Below are 18,574 nucleotides of genomic sequence, written 5' to 3'. Positions count from 1 at the left end.
GCAAACCTATGTGACAGTACATACTTCAGTGCTGAAATGTTATGTAAAAGAAGCTAGGCAGGCAGGCATTTTCCTCTCAGGTGTAACCTTCATGCCATATACTCAACATTTTTGTGAAGAGCTGCACTCTGAATAATTTTAAATTAATTCTGTCACAAAACATATTTGCACAGAGGTCTTCACTTGCAAATGTTTGGCACTTCAGACACTATTCTTTTTGGCACAAGCACACACATTAAAAATAAGTGAAGTATTTGAATTCTACTTGTTGTTTAACGCTCAGGATAGAAGAGAGCGCAGCTGCACACCTGTGGTGTGGGGAAAAAAAACAACTAAAAGGTCTTGTGAAATCAAAAGGATCAACACGGAGCAGAGACACTCGTGAAAAGTTTTTGTTTTTTCTTAATCATTTTAACCAAACAGACAATTTGCATCAGAGCTGTGGATGTATCTTTTGCGTGTACTCCTTCTGCCACTGTGAACTCTGTCATGTTCTTTGCTTACCAAGGCATCAAACACCAACGTATCAAAAGTGTCACTGTCGGAGTTTTCCATCATGATGTTGAAGAGAGCATCCAGTGTGTCTTGCAGAAACTGGAATGACAGATGCACAGCATGTTATGACACATGACACTCAAAAATAAACAAACAAACAAACACAGCACGGCCTCTCAGCTTCTGCTTCAATTTAATTGTCAAGTGAATTTTAAGTCAACTGTGGATATGTAGCGAAGTGGAAATGTGGATCAGGTGTGTTTTCATCGGCTGCTTTAGAGACAGTCAGTGGCTACGTAGTAACGCCACCAGAAGATGGTGCTGTAGGCAACGTTGCGTGTGGCTGTAACAGTTAAAAAAAAAAAAAAGAGCTAAAAGCAAAAAACGGAGCAATCGCATGGAGGAATAAACATGCCAGCTAGTATCTGACATGTTGCATCTGTCTGAAGATGAAGAAAAAGTTTCACAATCATCATCGCAACAACGGCAGAAACGGCTGGTCAGCCGTGAGTTAAAGATTGGCTACATCAAGGCTTATTTGGGGGGGGGAAATGGTTGTGATCTCCTGTTTTGCATATTAACTTCAAAAAAACAACAACAAACAAACGTGTAAAATGATCCTGAAAACAATTTTTGCAAAATTGAGGGAATCATTATTAATTTTCTATTTATCCATCAAACTTTTCTAACACAATACTTCAAAACAAGCACTGATTGTTTTTTTACTGTCTCCCAAATCTAACTCCTCCTGCGATGTAACGGCGATGTGATGGTGATAAATGACTGCAGGACAAATGTCAAGAGGGTCACATAAACAAATCCCAACCACTCAACTATGGATATTTGTGGAATTGGGGTTTTTTTTTTGGAGCCTGGAATGTAAATACATAAATAAATTAAACTGAGCCAAACAGGAGTCTGCTCTGACACTACTCTGTGCTATCTAACCTGCACAGCTGTTATTATGAACCCATACAGTTGTATGAAGACAGTAATAATTTTCCCGTCTGCAGCACATCCAGAACCACTCACTATAGTATACACACCCTCCCTTTCTCTGGGGACCCTTGCTCCATTTACTCAGCCAATTCGGAGCCACGTGAAAACAGATGTAAAAGTGTCAGAAACAGAGATATTGCTCTTCACTGTGCTTGGACTGTCGTCACAGGATGGATGAGATTCAGGGTCTTCTCAACCAGAAACAAACATAGTGCGCGTTGAGTGGCATTTAAAGCACAATTCAATCTCACAAGTGCCAGACTGCGTGACAGAGATGAGGGCGGGGTGACCTGATCATTCGCTATCTCACTGAGGAGATTAGAAACTGATGCATGATCTCGTCTTTGAGCCTATATCACAATACTTTTTTTTTTTTAGTCCTATTAAAAAAATTGGCTTTCAAATGCGAAAATAAAAATGCTACCACACCAACAGCCACGGAGCACTTGGGAAAGCTTGAGTGCTAATCTGTTATAATGATAATCACACCCCTGCGGTGTAATGAACTAGTCCAGCTGCGGTCGACACGTCTATGTGGCAGGATCAAAAGTGTCTCTGTGAAGGACTTCTTCAGATAGCCCGCAATCTGCCGAGCCCCCAGCCAGTCCATGCAAAACTTTCTCCAGAGAGTGATTTATTCATCTGCCCCACGCCGAGCACTTAAAGAGGCTGCCTATACTGGTGACGGCGGGTCATGCTCCTCTGTATGCTGCGTGTGGTGCTATGTGCTCCCTCTTCACTGCTCCCACTGAGAGGCAATGAAATCAGTAATGAAATTGCTGCCAACAGGCTGCAGCTTTCAGAAACACTAAGGATTGTTTGTGACTGCACTGTTTGCTGCCAGCTGTTGAGTTCTTGTTTGCTAATGCATATCTGAGCAAAGGAATGAAGCGTATTTACATGGATGCATAAATATTAAAACAAAACGTAACGAGAAAGTGAGCTGAGATCATAATTTAAATACACCAAAGCTCTGTCAGGATTTTCCGTCATCATCTTTTCGTGGCATCAAAAGGGGGGGGGGGGGCTTCAACAAAGATGACTTTCATCCTCTGACCTTGACGACCTCGCCACCTTCCACCTTCATCAGCTGCCGGAGGTTCTGTTGCAGCAGGCTGGTGTTGGAGCGCCACTTCAGCAGGCCCAGTAGATCCACTGGGGGGGGGGGGGGGCACAAAGTGTGATGTTAAATTCACCCAGCAAACATTTAAAGAGTGTACAAGGAGATGCATTACAATGCATGTAATTAATGGACTCTGTACTTCATATATGAACATTATTTTTCATGTATTGTCTGTAGTTTTAATGTATTTGCGGCCTGGGAACTACAGATATATTTTCTTGCAAACACCAGCCATCATTTGGCATTTGGCTATATTAACACTGATGTAATGACACACACAAAAATGCACATACCGGTATATTAAAAGATGCGTATACATGCCTTTCGCTCATACATGAGTCATTTTATAACATTGATGAATTTTTTAGCTCTATTTCTGCTGCAATTTTTATTGTTACCTCTGCAATTTGAAAGAACAAGAAGCCAAAAGTCTTTTTTTTCTTTTTTTTTTACGACTGCGTAACAGCAGGTAACAATGAGGGAATCTTGACTTATATTGTGAAGAGTTAAACAAGGACAACAGAAAACGTATCAAGTATTCATTGATATATAAAAAAAAAAAACTGTACTCATGAAAAGTTGGACCCTTCAGAAGTGTGTAACAGAAGTATTGACCGAAGTGTCAGTGCTTTTCCATTCATCGATTATAAAACTTTAAAAGATAGAATCCAGGCTAAGCTAAAAAGAGGACCCCCCCCCATACCTCCACCCCCACCAAGAATATGAGAGCGTCTGACACCTCGGATAGAAAAACGGGGTGAAATGAGGACTCACTCCAGAATGGTTGTCAATGCATGCAGCCGAATTTTAAGATGCTGCAAAACTGGCAGACGGAGACTGCTGGAAAAATTAATTCTAGGAGAATAGGTTACATTGTTACTGTACAAATGAAATGCTAAATACTTCACATTAACATATGAATGTTTGTCAACAAAACATCTTGCCTCACAAAAATGTTTTTTGTTCATTTTTTTTTCAAGCAAACATGACAACAATGAATTCATAATAGCTTCTTGTTGTTGTTTTGTTTTGTTTTGTTCTTCCCTCCGATAGTAGCGCCCCTGTATGCGGGTTTAAATCAACACAGAAATGTACCAGCAGGCATTAGGACGCTCAGTACCCTACTTTACAAGATCTTTATTTAAACTTAAATACTGTTTTGCTTTCAGTGGGGGTAGGAACAGGATGGATAAGATTTCTTTCACCAGGCCAGGTCCTCTTCTCCCAGCACTACTGCTTCTCTTCCAGCCTCCGTTTAGTGAAGTACACTGCAAACACCCTGGGAAAAGCCAGCAGCCACTTCACACGAGCGCCCAGCGCTGGGAGACCGCCTGCATAAATCTAACTTAATTAAAAAGTGTTTCATCTTGGATGCCGGGATCAGGGATGAGGTGACTTGTGTACGAAGGCTTCTTCTTCTTCTTTTTTTTTGCCTCAGTAAGTCAAGAGCAGAAACCTTTTTCAAGTCTCGAGTTTAAAAAGGATGAATATGAGGAGTTTAGCCACATTTAACGCTACAATTAATTATTATTTTAAATATGTTCAATACAAATGTGTCTATATAAATTTGTCTTTTTTTGTGTGCAAAAAAAAGTGAGTGAGTGAGTGAGTGAGTGAGTGGGTGAGTGAGTGGGTGAGTGGGTGAGTGAGTTGTTTGGGGGGAGCTCGAAGGTTTTAATAAAGCCAGCAGACAGAGTTAGATCAGCTGTGTGTTGCTTTAATAAAAGAACTCAGACCTTTTCCTAGTGTTGGATGACCTATCTTGGTTGACACACACACACACACACAAGCACACACACACACACGCACACGCACACGCACACGCACACGCACACCTATATGTTTAATCAAACTCAGGCAGTCTGCTCCCCAAGCCCCTATTGGTGCAATGCAAATTACCAGCACCAGCAGAGTGTCTCCAAATCAGGACTTTACTGCTGCCCATCTCTCACACACAGGGGAAAAGAAGGACCCATATACAAGTCTAGTGTGTGCATGTGTTGGTGTGTGTGTGTGTGTGTGTGTGTGTGTGTGTGTGTGTGTATACAAATGAATGCATATACCCATTCAATTAGTTATTTAGAACAAAAAATATTTGATCTATTTAGTTTGGTTTAGTTCTTCTTGTTGTATATCTTCTATATTCCCCAAACTAGATTGACACACAGAATTCCTGTGTTCCTCAAGTCAGACACACACACACACACACACACACACACAAACCAACCCCTCTCTACTCAATTTCAATTTTACAATATTTCATGTGATCATATCAGCATTTTAACCATTTTGCCAGCCAGATTCCTTACATAATTAATAATCATTATACTTCTGATTGCTTCCTTCCATTAACTTACAAATTTGTGGCTTCACTGGTTTCAATCAATTTTTAGGACACCTGACATAAGTCTTACTGTATATCTTGTCTCACTGACTGGCTCAGGCCCTTGCTCGCTCACACTAGCAAACACAGAAGTGTCTGAGCGGACGTTGTGTACGTGATCTGCAAGCACAAAACAATCCAACTGACCATTGCTGGTTGTTGACAAGTTTAAATTCCTCAACCCTGGTTCCACTACTAATATCACCAACAGAAATTCCCAGTCTTGAGTAATAAGTTCGGGCAGCTCTTGCTCGTGTATTTGAAGACGCCATATCAGCTGACTTCCCCGAACCACTCAGCACAGCAGGAGGGCACACAAGGCTGTATTTAAGTGACAACCACAGGCTAAACGTAATAACCCTCCCAGGGAACATTACTGTAGCAACACGCAACGTCCACTCTGATCACAGAATATATGAAGCGGCACAGTGACAGTTAAATCTCCCCCAACGCACATAGACACACACACACACACACACACACACACACACACACACACACACACACACACCCCTCCCGCCTCGATCCCAGAGATCTATCCGAGGCTCGCTGCTCTTGGGTCCGCTGTGACCTCATTACTGAAACTTTATGAACATGTGCTGCGCTCAATGTTATTGAGGCCAGATCCAGAAGAGAAACAAGGAAAAAATAAAATAAATAAATAAATTATATATATATATATATATATATATATATATATATATATATATATATATATATATATATATATATATATATATATATATATATATATTATACACACACACACACACACACACACACACACGCACATTCCCACCAGGTCACATTAGGCCTCTGAATAAGTACTACAGTGGGTAGAGGGAAGATTACCACTGAAGTCAGTGTCAGTACCAACCAATCAGCAACTACATGGTTTTTTAAAATCATTCTTGAGGTAAGACAGGAGAAGGTCTGTAGACTCAACTGCAGATCACAAATGAGTCAGTTGCTCTTTTTAAAAAAAATCTACGGATCAAAAAAAGAACAAACAGGCAGGCAATCCAAAATATAATACCATCCACCCTTAACTGCAGTTGTTAAATCTTTTTTTGATGACATAGTATATATAATTACCTCCACTGAAGTCTGTTCTAGATCATTGGTAAGATGTAACTATGAGCGATATTGAGGAACGTTTCAGCTTCTGGGAATCATCTTAGTCGAACTCTGGAGCTTTAATCCGGAAACCATAATTCAGCGAGTACGGAGGAACTGTGACCACACCCCCTCCTAAGCAGTGGTGCGCCTCCTCTGGGTGTTTTTTCTTTCTTCTTACTTTTTGAATTTCAATATTTTTGCTTTTTTAATTAATTTTTTTTCAATTTTAATTTTTGTCAATTTCTAATCCCCCCCCCCCCGATTTTAACTTTATTTTGGAGTGCATGGATTACCTTCCTGTTTACTCATATGACAAGATGGTTCAAACGACATGTGAGACATACCAGCAATTTAGCAGACCTCCACCCTAAATCATTCACCACCATCAACTCAATGTTCAGACCTGGAAAAAATGGTATCTCAAACTCACTGTAGTAAGTCTCAATCATGAGGTTGTGTTTCTTAGGTCGTCACTAAAATCAGAGCACATTTGACCGCTTAAACACACACACACACACACACACACACACACACACACACACACACACACACACACACACACAACAGGGCTGCGTCTCACACAATCCACAGAGACAAGCACAGTCACGTCCAAGAGGGTTTCAATAACGTCAGAATAAAATGCTGAGAGAACCAAGTCAGAAATGTTTTTAATCTGTCAACAACAGGACAGAGGACTTGGATTTCTTAATGTACAGCCCTTCCAATCAGCCTGGGAAATATAAAAACAAATCTTCACCAGAGCGACAGAAATGACAGGTCTGATCGGCAGGGATGGACTGACTGGGACCGAGACAGGATGGGGGGGGAGAAAAGATTCAAGGAAAACCTTGAGCGTGGACATGAGTCTGACACGCAGACAAGTGTTACGACCACGTGGAAGACGCCAAAGACAGCAGAGGTTCTTGAGTCCTTCTTTTAGTGATTTACTGTTACTGTGCGAGGGTAATCTTTCGTAATTCAGCGCTTGAGACCCAGAGCTGGCTTCAACATTCAGGGCCAAAGAGACTAAAATAAATTGAAGCCCATATTTTACTTCGCTAAGAGATTAGAAGAACTATATGAGAATGGTTCCATCGTAAAAGTTGAGAGTAGGGCATTAATATCTGGATATGAAAAATTAGCACTGTCTGTTGAGGAAATTTAGAAGTGGTTGTCATGCCATGCAACAAGAACTCCCCATCGCTACAGTGAACCTGACATGGAAGCTACTATTGGCTAAAGTGACTTGTCAATCACAAGGCCAATATGAAGCCATCATTTTGTATCATGCTACTGATGATAAAGTGCTGGCAACGTTTGTTAGAAAATTTGAAACAATGTATGGTAACGGTATCTAGCGTTCTGGTTCGCATTAGATCTGTTGTGACCTTCCTCTATTTTGTAATTGTGTTGTGTGTTGGCTGTCTGACTGGAGCTGTTGGCATTGTGTGTTGAGATGGTTTGCATCCATCAAATCACAAGAATATTAGATTGCCGATGCAACAAATACGCAGCGGTGGCACACTTGCGTATTCAATGTTTAGACAACCCGCTTGTCAAAAAGTTCAGCAATGGATAATAAGGTACACGCTGGGAAAATCTGAAGAAGGTGAATACTGACACTGCCCAGCTCTACTGGATAAAGTGTTGGGAGAGGGTAAGAGCGAGGGAGGTACAGAGGCTGTTACCATTCTGTGTCAGCTTGGTGGAGCAGACCAAGGTGGAGATCTGAAAGGAGTCCTTGCTGATGGTGCAGTTGCCCAGATTCTGAATGCTTTTCCCTGTGGTGGAGTAACCCTTCTCCTCCAGCTCCAGCTTGGTAGCAGGTAGGTTTAGGTAGTGAGACGAGTCCTCCAACTTCTTTGCTTCAGCCTGGTTACCATAACAACATATATTTGATTAGTTCAAGCTAAAATGGTTTAGGGAGCCCATGAAGCTTTATGTTGGAACAAAGCTTTATGTTTTGAGGAGTTTTTGTTTTTTAAACTCATATCTATACTCACTACTGCAGTTCCACTGCTAGTAGACTGAAATAACCAACAGCCCGACAAGAGTAATGCAACAAAAAAAGAGAAAAATCAAACTAGGGTTTTTTTTTTTGGTCTCAAATCAACTTTTTAATTAACATAAACGGTCACTGTAAGGCAAATATATCATCATAAAAGGGATTTTAATGGGAATATAATTTCATTTCACTGAGGGGGTTGATGTGTACCAATACACAATTCTCCATAAAAGGCAGTGAGGCTATTATTATGACAGCCACTAATAAGACAGCCCATTTTTCACCTACGAATCATCTCTGTAGCAGCGGAAGAGAGTGGGCCGGCCCAGCAGGGAGGATGCCTGCAAGAAATGAGCACCCACCCCTCCCTCCAACACCACAGGCCGATTTCTGATTCTATTAGGGGATATTTCACATTTACCTTGTACACGATAAGATCGTGCTCGCCATCCCTCAGGGTCGTCCCGTCGTACCTCATCAGCTTCACAAAAGACAAGGCAAATATCTTCTCCGACTTGTCTTTCGCTGTGGGAGGAGGTTGAGAAGCATAGGAGGAAAGAAAAAAACAGATGAGAGCCCGCTGTGAGGATAGAGTACTGGACTCTGTAGAATATCTTTAGCTCCAGCATGTCATTAACCGCCAGAAAGACATATGATAAAACACATTTCTTGGTCGACTGTTAGATGTTTTCTGAATGCTGTGCCTATATTTATGCATGAGTTGCTGCTGTTGTTTGTTTTGTTTTGTTTTTTTTAGACACAGTAAGTCAGGCAAAGACCTGTCAGTTTAACCATAAGGATGAAAAACGACATCTAAAAAAAGATTATGATAATTCAACATGATGTCATCTGCCTTTTAAAACGACTTCTTTTTCTTCCAATTGACAGAATCAAAATGGTGTTGAATCCAAAGTTTGGATTATTATATTTTATGTGTCCACTTCCTGTTAGCATTTGTGTAAATATTAACTTAATCTCAGGGTTGCAGCTGTTTGTGTAAATCTCTCCCTGGTTAGAAAAAGAGGTGATCATTGCCTGTGTGTAAATGCCCATGAGTGTGTGAGCGCAGCGTAAACAAGCGTGAGAGTTACGACTTTAACCTGTAACTGAGCATTTAGGTAAGGCCACATATATCATTGTGGATCAACGCATTCAAATTTACATGCAGGGAAGATGTGATTCATTGAAGTATCTCCCATATTCTACCTGCATAAATCCCCTCATTGGTTTGCTGTTAGCAGCCTTGCTGTTGAATAATTGCTGGCTTGAGAGGAACCACTGGAGAGGAAACACTGCGTGCCACCCAGTTGCAAAAAACTATATTAGTAACTCAAAGGAGAGAACAGGGCTTATAACCCTGGACTGGTGGGAGGGGTTACTTTCAGGATAAAGCTACATCTCTGAGTCAATCAAAGACTTATTTGTAGTGAAATCCTCCAGACTTTCACCTCTAACTCAGGCTGTCACTTTAGGTTAATGTTGAGTGACCTGTGCCACATTTCAAAGCCCACCGTCTACCTCACTCACTACATATTGGTGTAATGACAGATGAAACAGAATCTCTTACCGTGGCCACATCTATGATAGTAGCCATCATTCTGATGAGAACTGACAATGTTCGAGTGTTAGTGTGATGCAACATGTTAAGAGTCGGCCTGACTCTCAACCAAGGGGCTAAGATACTGAGAACATGAACTCCAGCGGTGGCCACGATGAGCAGCTCTGTCACTCTGTGTTTTTGCTAAGAGTTCAGAACTCGCTAGGAGCAGCAGAGGAAGCAGCAAGGACGGAGCCTGATGACAGAAGAGGCAGATCAGATCTGCTCGGCTTTTCTTCACAGGCCCTGAGGTGTTTATCGTTATCCTGAAAAAATGATTTGCCAGTAAAGTACAAACATTACATTCTGCCAAAGGGGATGGACATAAGTGAGTAACTGATTCAAATTAATGAGTGTTTAAACAACTTTATATAGCTGCTTTAAAAAAACAAAAACAACTTTCACCCATTAAGGGCTTAATCTAGGGGTGAGAAATATTGGATTTTTAAGGCAATATAAGTAGATATTTACAGATGTCATTATAATCAGAATAAAAACAAATTTCTATGACATTCACATTTTGTACATTCTGAGGAACACATGGAAATTAAACAATAAATGTTATTTTTTAATTAATACATAATTTTCCACCTCCAACTTACACCGAGCGGTCAGGGCCCCGTCTTAAATATGCTCTATAGCACGGAGGCAATGGCAGCTTGTCGCTTTTAATCATCTCAACCACAAATTCATCCCATCTACATTCAAGCAGCGCTCTAACATTGTTCAGTTGGGTTTGAGTTTGAAAGATGTAAAATATTCACCACTGAAACACGGTTATTGCCGTCCACGCTGTTCTCAACAACGTCTATGACATCAAATGTGACGCACCAGAAAAGAAAAAAAAAAAAAAAGCTGCTTGCATTCTCAGCGGGGAAGGGGTCAGTCTGCTTTTTATGCTAGGAGGTTTACTCAGTTTTTAAAACCCCAAAATATACACGGGTATGTGAAAGGGGAAAAGGGCCTATGTTAATATTCTGTTACAAACCAGCATGTAAACACCTGACACAGGTTTCTATCACTGGCCGACATATCCACTCTGCAACTGTATCCTCAGTTACCCTAATTTATACATGCATTATTGTCCCTATAACTTGGTGGTTGTGAATGCAACTACTTTCACAGCATTTGCAGACTATCAGAAATAAAGTCTGTAAATCCTCGACTGCTGAGGCAGACAGTGCAAAATTGACAGAAAGTGGCGGGATTCTAAAGAGTATGTGCCCACACAGAAGACACAAGCATGTGAATAACCAGATGTCTCTCCTTGAGCACATGCAAACATGTGCGCGCGCACACACACACACAGACTAATAAAATAAAGACATACAATTTGCACAATTCCAAATAATCCAGCCATTACTTTTTTCCTACCTCTCTATTGTCTAACTGTCAGTGACAACTTCAAGTTTGGCAGCATCAGCATGCTCCTGTAGTCGTAGAGTCACTTGAGGAGAGCCCGTTTCTAAAGCAACCGTTACAGCAAGATAACAGCCAGTGAAAGTGTTTCACAGGCATGCCTGGTAACAGCATTAGTCGCTGCAGAAGCAAGGTGCCAAGCATGTCAAGAAGGCTCTCCAACTGGATTAGAAGTCAGCACTGAACTTTGAGACCAGGCCATCTCCTCCAAGCCACATGTATGCAGGTGAGAGGCAAACAGAGCTGGGTGAAAACAGCTGAAGATGTCTTTACTCTGAGAAAAGCTGACTTTCCTGCATCCCTGCCTGAATATAAACAGATATTTTTTTGTATATATACACCTGTCGTGACTCCTTCTACCCTTCCAAAAACATTTTCCCTGCAGCTGCTGCTGCTGCTGCTGCTGCTGCTGCTGCTGGAAGGATGACCTCAGCATGTGGCAGGCAGATGGGATGAAGAGGTTGCCAGGTCTGGCTTCCCTGCCTCCTGCACCTCAAAATTAAAAAGGATGTTACAAATGTCTGCTCTTGATCTCCCTCTCTTTTTTTGTACGGGGACACACTAATACTTTTGATTAATGTGACAAAGGCTGGGTTTTAAAGTACTTTTCACTATGCAACACATCTGCTAGGATTGGATATTTTCCATTATCTTTGTTGTGGACAGATTGGCAGCCATTTGTGCAGCTGGTCATCAGCAACACTGATTATCCACAAGCTGACATTTGTACTCACAGTCCTGAGATGACCGGTGGCGGAAGGTGAATCGCAAGTGACTCCGGTTCACATCTTCAATGGGAATAGCAACCTGGTATAAAGACAACAGGCAATGTAAAACATCAGCACATGGATGTAGGCGTGAGCGCATGCGCAGACACGCACAATGTTCAAACTAGTGTGTGGGCACCTCAGCTAGCTACTGGGTTACGACCTGCTCGCCACTGCTGGGGTTTGTTATTTACATGATACCACATACATGCAACACAGGCTATTTGTTACATCCACTGAAGCGAGTATTCACATAGCTTCATGTAGCATGGAGAACATTTACAACTACAGAAAACCCATACAGCGAAATCAACAACCTGGAAAAATTTGGATTTAGTCGACAAAAGTCAAATGTAGCGAAGCTAAAACTTGAGATATGACTATGATTATGTCAATGCAGTTAGGCTAAAAAGGGCTTGTTATGATGAGGATTTTACATGCTTGATACATATCTGTTTTTCTGTAAAGCACTACGAATTGCCTTGTTTATGAATTGTGCTTTATGAGTAAAACTTTCCTTGCCTTGCGTCACGCTCGGACATCAAAAACAAAATGCCTGTTGGTTGTGCACACTATGACAGAGTGGAGCCAGGCTTGGACAGAAAAACATAGCCCAATCTACTCTCTACTTACCAGACATAACAGACTACTTATGAAGGATGCATTAAAGAAGGAGATTACTGAGGAAAAAATACGATTAATATTAAGCTTGTATGAGGAAACACACCTTTATTGTTTCAAACCAGCGTGGCTGCTTTACTTGGTAGTAGATGACAGACTTGTATTCATTGATCCCTTCATCACCGGCTCCAGCAAAGATCACGTTCTGCATGGATGGAAAGAAAAGGATCATGATAAAAAAAAAATTAAAAAATTAAAAAAGGACTTGTTATCTGGTTACGTGGTCTTGGCTGAAAGTGCATTCAAAGTGAGAAAATCATAATGGTTGTGGTATTATCACTCTGTCAAAACATTAGCACACTCGCAGCATGTGGAAAATTGACTCGCACTTATTTGACAAAATGGAGTCCCTGGGGGAGGCAGCCTTAATCTAGCAGAAAGGCCTTTAAAGGTCTGTATGCACTTTATGCATGAACACCTGCCTGTTGGCTGCAAATCTCATGACAGCATTGTGGAAAGAGGAAATAGGAAATAAATTAGAAATTAATTATTTACAGAGGAGGGACATGCAGAGGAAAGAGGTATTAACCCGAGCGCTGAGAAGAAGAGCAGCTGGTGTGGCTGAATCAAGCCATTTTCTACTGGGTTGTTCCTACAACAGGTTGGGGTTGGTTCTTAAGTAAAACCGTACGTGCCGTGCCGTCCTCCTCCCCCCCCCGGGAGTTCAACACAAGGGACGGAGTGACAGCGAATGGTACACATGCTTTGTTTTCAATCAACAGCCAACCATCTTTTCCTCCCACTACTCCAGCTGACTCCCTGGCCTGCTAGTGCGCCGCTGCTGAAATACTCCAGACACTAATGGCTTCTGACAACCAGCAATTATGAGAAATAACAGGCCCTGTCTACCCCAGTCATGCAGGGCAGATCTGGGGGGCATGTGCTAGCTCTAGCAACTACGCCGCTCGCTTCACAAAGTGGCCAGGATTCATGACAGCTCGAGATTTTTGGAGAGAAAGAAAAGAAAGCAGCCAAAGTCTAGCAGTAAGTGAGAGGGGGAGTGATGAGACGTCACTGTCCAGTCTCTCACTCCACACCATCACATGGAGGAGACGGATCTGACGAGGTAAATAAAGAGTAACAGAGGAGGACATAGAAAGGCAATATCAGGGAAGCCATGAAGAAGATTTACTTACACAGTTAGCCTAGCATGTAACCAAAAAGCCTCTAGGTCAGTAATTACAGTTTCCCATTTTCAAGTGCCTGGTATATGGCAGCTACTTCTATTCTGGTCAATAAATAGCTTGATGAAAACTATAATAATATGGAAGAAATTACATCTCAAAGTTTGGCCTTGGGTTAAAAATCAATTATCTTAGAAAGAAAAGAGCTACCCGTGATCTTAGCAGTGTCACCTGAACACTGCTGAGTGCTGTTAGTTTCTGCATATTTAAGGTGGTTCTGATAAACTCACAAATCTATGGAGGGCATTGTTTCTCAAATCGAATGCTGTCAATGTTTTTTTGTGTTTTGACAGAAAGAGAAAAGATTAGATGAACAAATTCTCTGAAACTGATTTGTTTTATTAACTTGAAAACGCATGATTCATTTCATGGGACCTTTAAACACTCTCAGAATAATCACAGGTCGATGCTTTCAATAAAGGGATTATTAATAACCAGATATCAAATGCCAAACTGTCATCAGATTAAAGTTTTGGTTTTATTTCTTCATCAGTTTATGAGATTACAAAGAAAAAGTTAAAGATCTGTTTTTAACACCCAGCAAATCTTAATTACAATCAGACATTTTATCAGAAATAAATACATCAAAAACTTGCAAGCACTGAAAGATACGGCTCTATTTGTCAGAGGCCGAGATCCTCAGTGCTACTTCAGAACTGTATTTACAGAATAATCACCAATCATTGCACTTCCTCGGCCTGCTGGGCCAAATCACCGACGAGGGCCTCTCAGGCTAAGACTAATGTGTATAATTGAGGTAGCCAAGTGTAATAGCTCTCTCTTCTGATTCCCTGTTTGCAGGAAGCCTCCCCACAACCACAGATCTATCATCTCAACCCCCCCCATCATCCATCCTAACAACAACTTAGTCCAAGTATACAATTATATGGTGCGTCGGTATAACATATGCCTTGCAATTACATGCAAATACTTACAGATTAAAAAAAAAAAAAAAAAACACTCCAACCCACTCTAAATAAAGTTTCAACAAAGCAGAGCAGCCAAAGACACGTGAGCTCCAGTTCCTCCCACATAGTCCTCTAGTCAAACTGCACAAAACCTCTCTTGTCCCCCATTAAGTGACAGCCTGAGTAGATCAAGAGGCAGGGTCAACCCAGGGTCGACAATAATTAAACAACAGAAGAAGGGGTCCCTGGCAAGAGGCTCCAGATGAAGCTAAACTTGTATTAGATGCTGATTGGATAGCATGTGATTTACAGGTGTCCAAGAGGCAAATCTGCAAAAAAAAAATACGTAGAAGTTTTTCCCCACAAGGTAGAGAGGAAAATTCACTCCTACTCACTTGGACAGTAACAATTCCTGCAGCTGAAAGCCAACTTTGAGGTTAGTAAATCAACCACGGAGCACCGATATTGCATTCTGCCATTTTTGACAGGTGGCAAAGCCGTGCAGTCTGGCCTGTGTATCACATTGCTTTATAGGAGTCCGGGGCAGTTGAGCGGTGTGCTGAGCTAAGTGATAAATGCCAGTAAATCACTACCGGAGAGAACAAACTGGCAGCGGCACTTTAGTCGTGAATGAGTAGACAAATACCTTAACATTCTTCAGTCATACCTCCAATTTCTTGCCATCCTCATCATATACGGACATGGTGACTTCCACATTTTTGGGTGTGGTCTTGCTTCCCTTGTCAAAGTCCCCCTGAACCAGAGTCAGGTAGATGTCGTTTCGAACGTCACCTTTGGGGAACAGACACAAGCAGATGAGAGGAATCCCGGTGCCAGTAACTGTCTGGTTCTGGAGTAGGCACCAGCAGGCCAACTATTTAGGGAAAATGCTTGCCTGTCATCCTACCCCAAACCAGACAAGAATACTCTTTCACCAAGGCGATCCTCAGCTACATTAATATAACCAGGGTTGTGCCTAACTTGTCTTTTGGAATAATTTCAAATTATAAGATGTTGCAATTTAATAATAAGCCACAGAAGTATGGTAGTACTATCCTCAGCAAAACTGCTGGGGGAAGGGTTTTCATGCAGCAACTAAAAAGCCCAATGCTAATTTGGGCCAAAATAACAGTTGCTGGCGACTAGAAGAGTGACTTTTAATACTAACATGGTCGACTCCGCAAGAGAGGATGAGGAGGATTCCTTCTGGACGTGTTGATCTAATGTTGATTAAAGACTGTGCTCTTTACTTCATTTGGGTTTTGTGGGGTTTTTTTTGTTTGGAAAAAGGGACAGAATAAACAACCGTCTGTCTGATTTCTAGCATTGATATGCTGTATGAGCAATCTATCGATATTTTCAAGATGTCACGAGTGCACATCTTTTTGGTCCCTAACATGAGTATTAAAATAGGAAGTCTACAATATGACCTTTCCCCCTCTTACTTGCTTTTAATGGAAAAAAAAAAACAACAACAACTGATTAATATCCAAATCATTTTGTCAATAAATGAAATGTTTAAGTAAGAGCCGTCTGCCAGGAAAAGGTCTTCACAACCCTTTACCTGGCATGATGATTTCAGGGAAGCCCATCTTGCGAGCCACTGCTGTTGATCGGTCCACCAGGTGGGGGAAGTCCTTCCTTATCTGATGGATGTCTCCAGGAAGCAGCTTGAGAGTCACCCACAGGCCTGGTGATACGTTTAAAGCAAAGAGGGATGGACTAAGATAACGCCAGTAGAGAAGACACGGTGAGAGCAAACTGCTCCAGAATAATACTAAAGAGAGTTTGTTTATGTGTCTTCTACTGTCACCTGTCAGTGACATCCAACAGCTCAGGGGCAAGACGGTAAATAGCAGCTACCCTCCGGGATGTGATTAGGAAAACAAAACAAAGGGGAACAAGTGGATGAAAGCTTTTGTTTGTGCCCCGAATCAAAGTGCTATTCTAAAAGAGGAAAAAAAAATTTTAAAGGAGAGAGAACAACACGTGTAATTCAGATGTTGACCCCAAATGACTGACGCCTGTTTGGCATTTATCTGACGTTCATGAGTGTGCCACATTTCCTCTCTGCAGCACGCTCATCTCATCTTCACTACAGCCGGGTGCTCTCAGGACTTGAATCAATATCAGCACTAGTACAAGTCCCGCTACCCAATGCTACCTTTTTTGGTGACATTACCGTTTCTGTAATAACAAAAATGTAATTTCAGTTGTGAAAGAAAAGTCTTAACTTTTCGATTTTCAAGTCACGCTGCAGACTTTAGTTGCAGCAGCTGCTGGGGACTGGACTTGACTTTAAAGCTAACAATATGAATCTTAGAATCTCAGATTATTTTCCTCCTTTCTATGTAAATAATACTGTAAATTTGTACATGGCTGACTGTTTGGTATGTGGTGTATGCTTATGAGAATGTATGAATGTATGAATGAATAAATCACTAATCAGATTTTCTTTGATATCAAACATTAGACTGGATCAACAAGAAAGCGATCAATTCTTGAGGAGAAGAGGGAGAATAAAATAAGTGTGTACTTCTTTGTCACACTTTTAATACCTAAACCAATTCATCACGTATTCGACAGCTTCTTTTGCTTCATGACAAATGTTTCTATTACATCTTGTTTGCTGTATCTTCTTTTTTATATATTCAAAATAAATATTCTAATCAATCAATCTTTTCGAAAATTAATCGTTCGTTTAGCATATGTGATTAACAAATGTGTTACCTTTTTCAATACGGATTTGTTTGCACAGCTCTCAGGTCTCTGTGTTGGTGTCACTGATGGCCAAAAGGCTGTGTTTCACAATTTTCACATCACCATTTACAAAGTCATTATGAGATTATATATAAATATCTATCTACCTATCTATCTATCTAGATTCTAGATAGACAGATATACACACACACACACACACACACACACAGATATACTCATTCACATACATATTTGTAAAAATAAAAACAGACTTTCAAATCAGAAACAAATGACCTTGAGGGGATTTTCATTGGCCATATTTCCAAACTATTCAAAACCATTAAGCGGTGTAGAACTTAAAGAAGTTCTGTAAGCATTTAATATTCTCATGGTGAAAAGCAAAGTCACAGAAAAATTTGATGCCATTACATTTGAATGAGACAGAAAATTACCCCGTAGTACCGCCCTTCGCATGCTGGGATGCTTGACTTCACTTTGACTTCAGAGGCCCCACATTGTTATGAGTGACACATCTCTCCAGCCAAGCTGGAAGCCTTTTGTTATGGGAGCGTGACCGCAAAAAAAAAAATAAAAAAGCTGCTTTCAGTGCTCTGCTGTTCTTCCCAGTGTGGGCTGAAGCAGACCTGACATTTATCCAAGAACGTCTTCATAGGGCATGACAATACCACCGAGGCTGTCTTGATGTCCCCCCAACCCCCACCATCACCCCCACCTCCCTCCCAGAAAAGGACTCTTAGATTTTATTCTTCTACTGACATGTCAAATCACTGATAAGATCAAGTCTTCGCAGAAGACTCGCCATCTTAATTAACAGTTGGATTACTTGGCTTGTGTGGTCACGGTGAAGTGAGAAACTATTTTTAGTTGGAACAGTGATTTATAGTGCCAGCACTTGACAAAGAATTATGTTCTTATTAGCAAGATGAACAATTTCGACACCCTGCCTGTGTGATGAGGGTAATTATACTTAGTATGAACAGATGTTAAATGTAGTATGAATATAAAATACCTTTAATGTTACCCAATAATTATAATTCTGCCTCAGTTGTAAGCATTTTCAAGGGGTGATGAAAGAATGAATAAGGATAAAAGCAAACACGTGTATAGGAGATGCAGCAGAACGTGTTCCATGCGACCTTTTTTTATTGTTGTTTTTTTAATCCTCTTAACTCT

The 18,574-nt window shown here is 41.0% G+C and overlaps 1 protein-coding gene across 1 annotated transcript in view; it reads right to left on the bottom strand.

Annotated features, from left to right (window-relative positions):
- Window positions 1-18,574, bottom strand: part of dock1 (dedicator of cytokinesis 1) — a 175,307-nt gene that overhangs the window by 123,028 nt on the left and 33,705 nt on the right. Inside the window, exons 13-20 of the mRNA XM_086194482.1 lie at window positions 16,245-16,370; window positions 15,348-15,472; window positions 12,635-12,733; window positions 11,875-11,947; window positions 8,546-8,649; window positions 7,808-7,991; window positions 2,552-2,649; window positions 505-594 (exon numbers count right to left, since the gene is read on the bottom strand). Of these exons, the coding sequence (XP_086050608.1) occupies window positions 505-594; window positions 2,552-2,649; window positions 7,808-7,991; window positions 8,546-8,649; window positions 11,875-11,947; window positions 12,635-12,733; window positions 15,348-15,472; window positions 16,245-16,370 (899 nt within the window). The remainder of the gene's footprint in view (window positions 1-504; window positions 595-2,551; window positions 2,650-7,807; window positions 7,992-8,545; window positions 8,650-11,874; window positions 11,948-12,634; window positions 12,734-15,347; window positions 15,473-16,244; window positions 16,371-18,574) is intronic.

This window comes from Aulostomus chinensis, chromosome 23 (genome assembly GCF_037954235.1).
Source record: "Aulostomus chinensis isolate RoL2024-O1b breed Wild chromosome 23, RoL_Achi_v1.0, whole genome shotgun sequence".
In the NCBI taxonomy this organism is placed as follows: domain Eukaryota; kingdom Metazoa; phylum Chordata; class Actinopteri; order Syngnathiformes; family Aulostomidae; genus Aulostomus; species Aulostomus chinensis.
The sequence above is the reverse complement of the archived record's forward strand: the minus strand, read 5'-3'. Positions and strand labels throughout refer to the sequence as shown.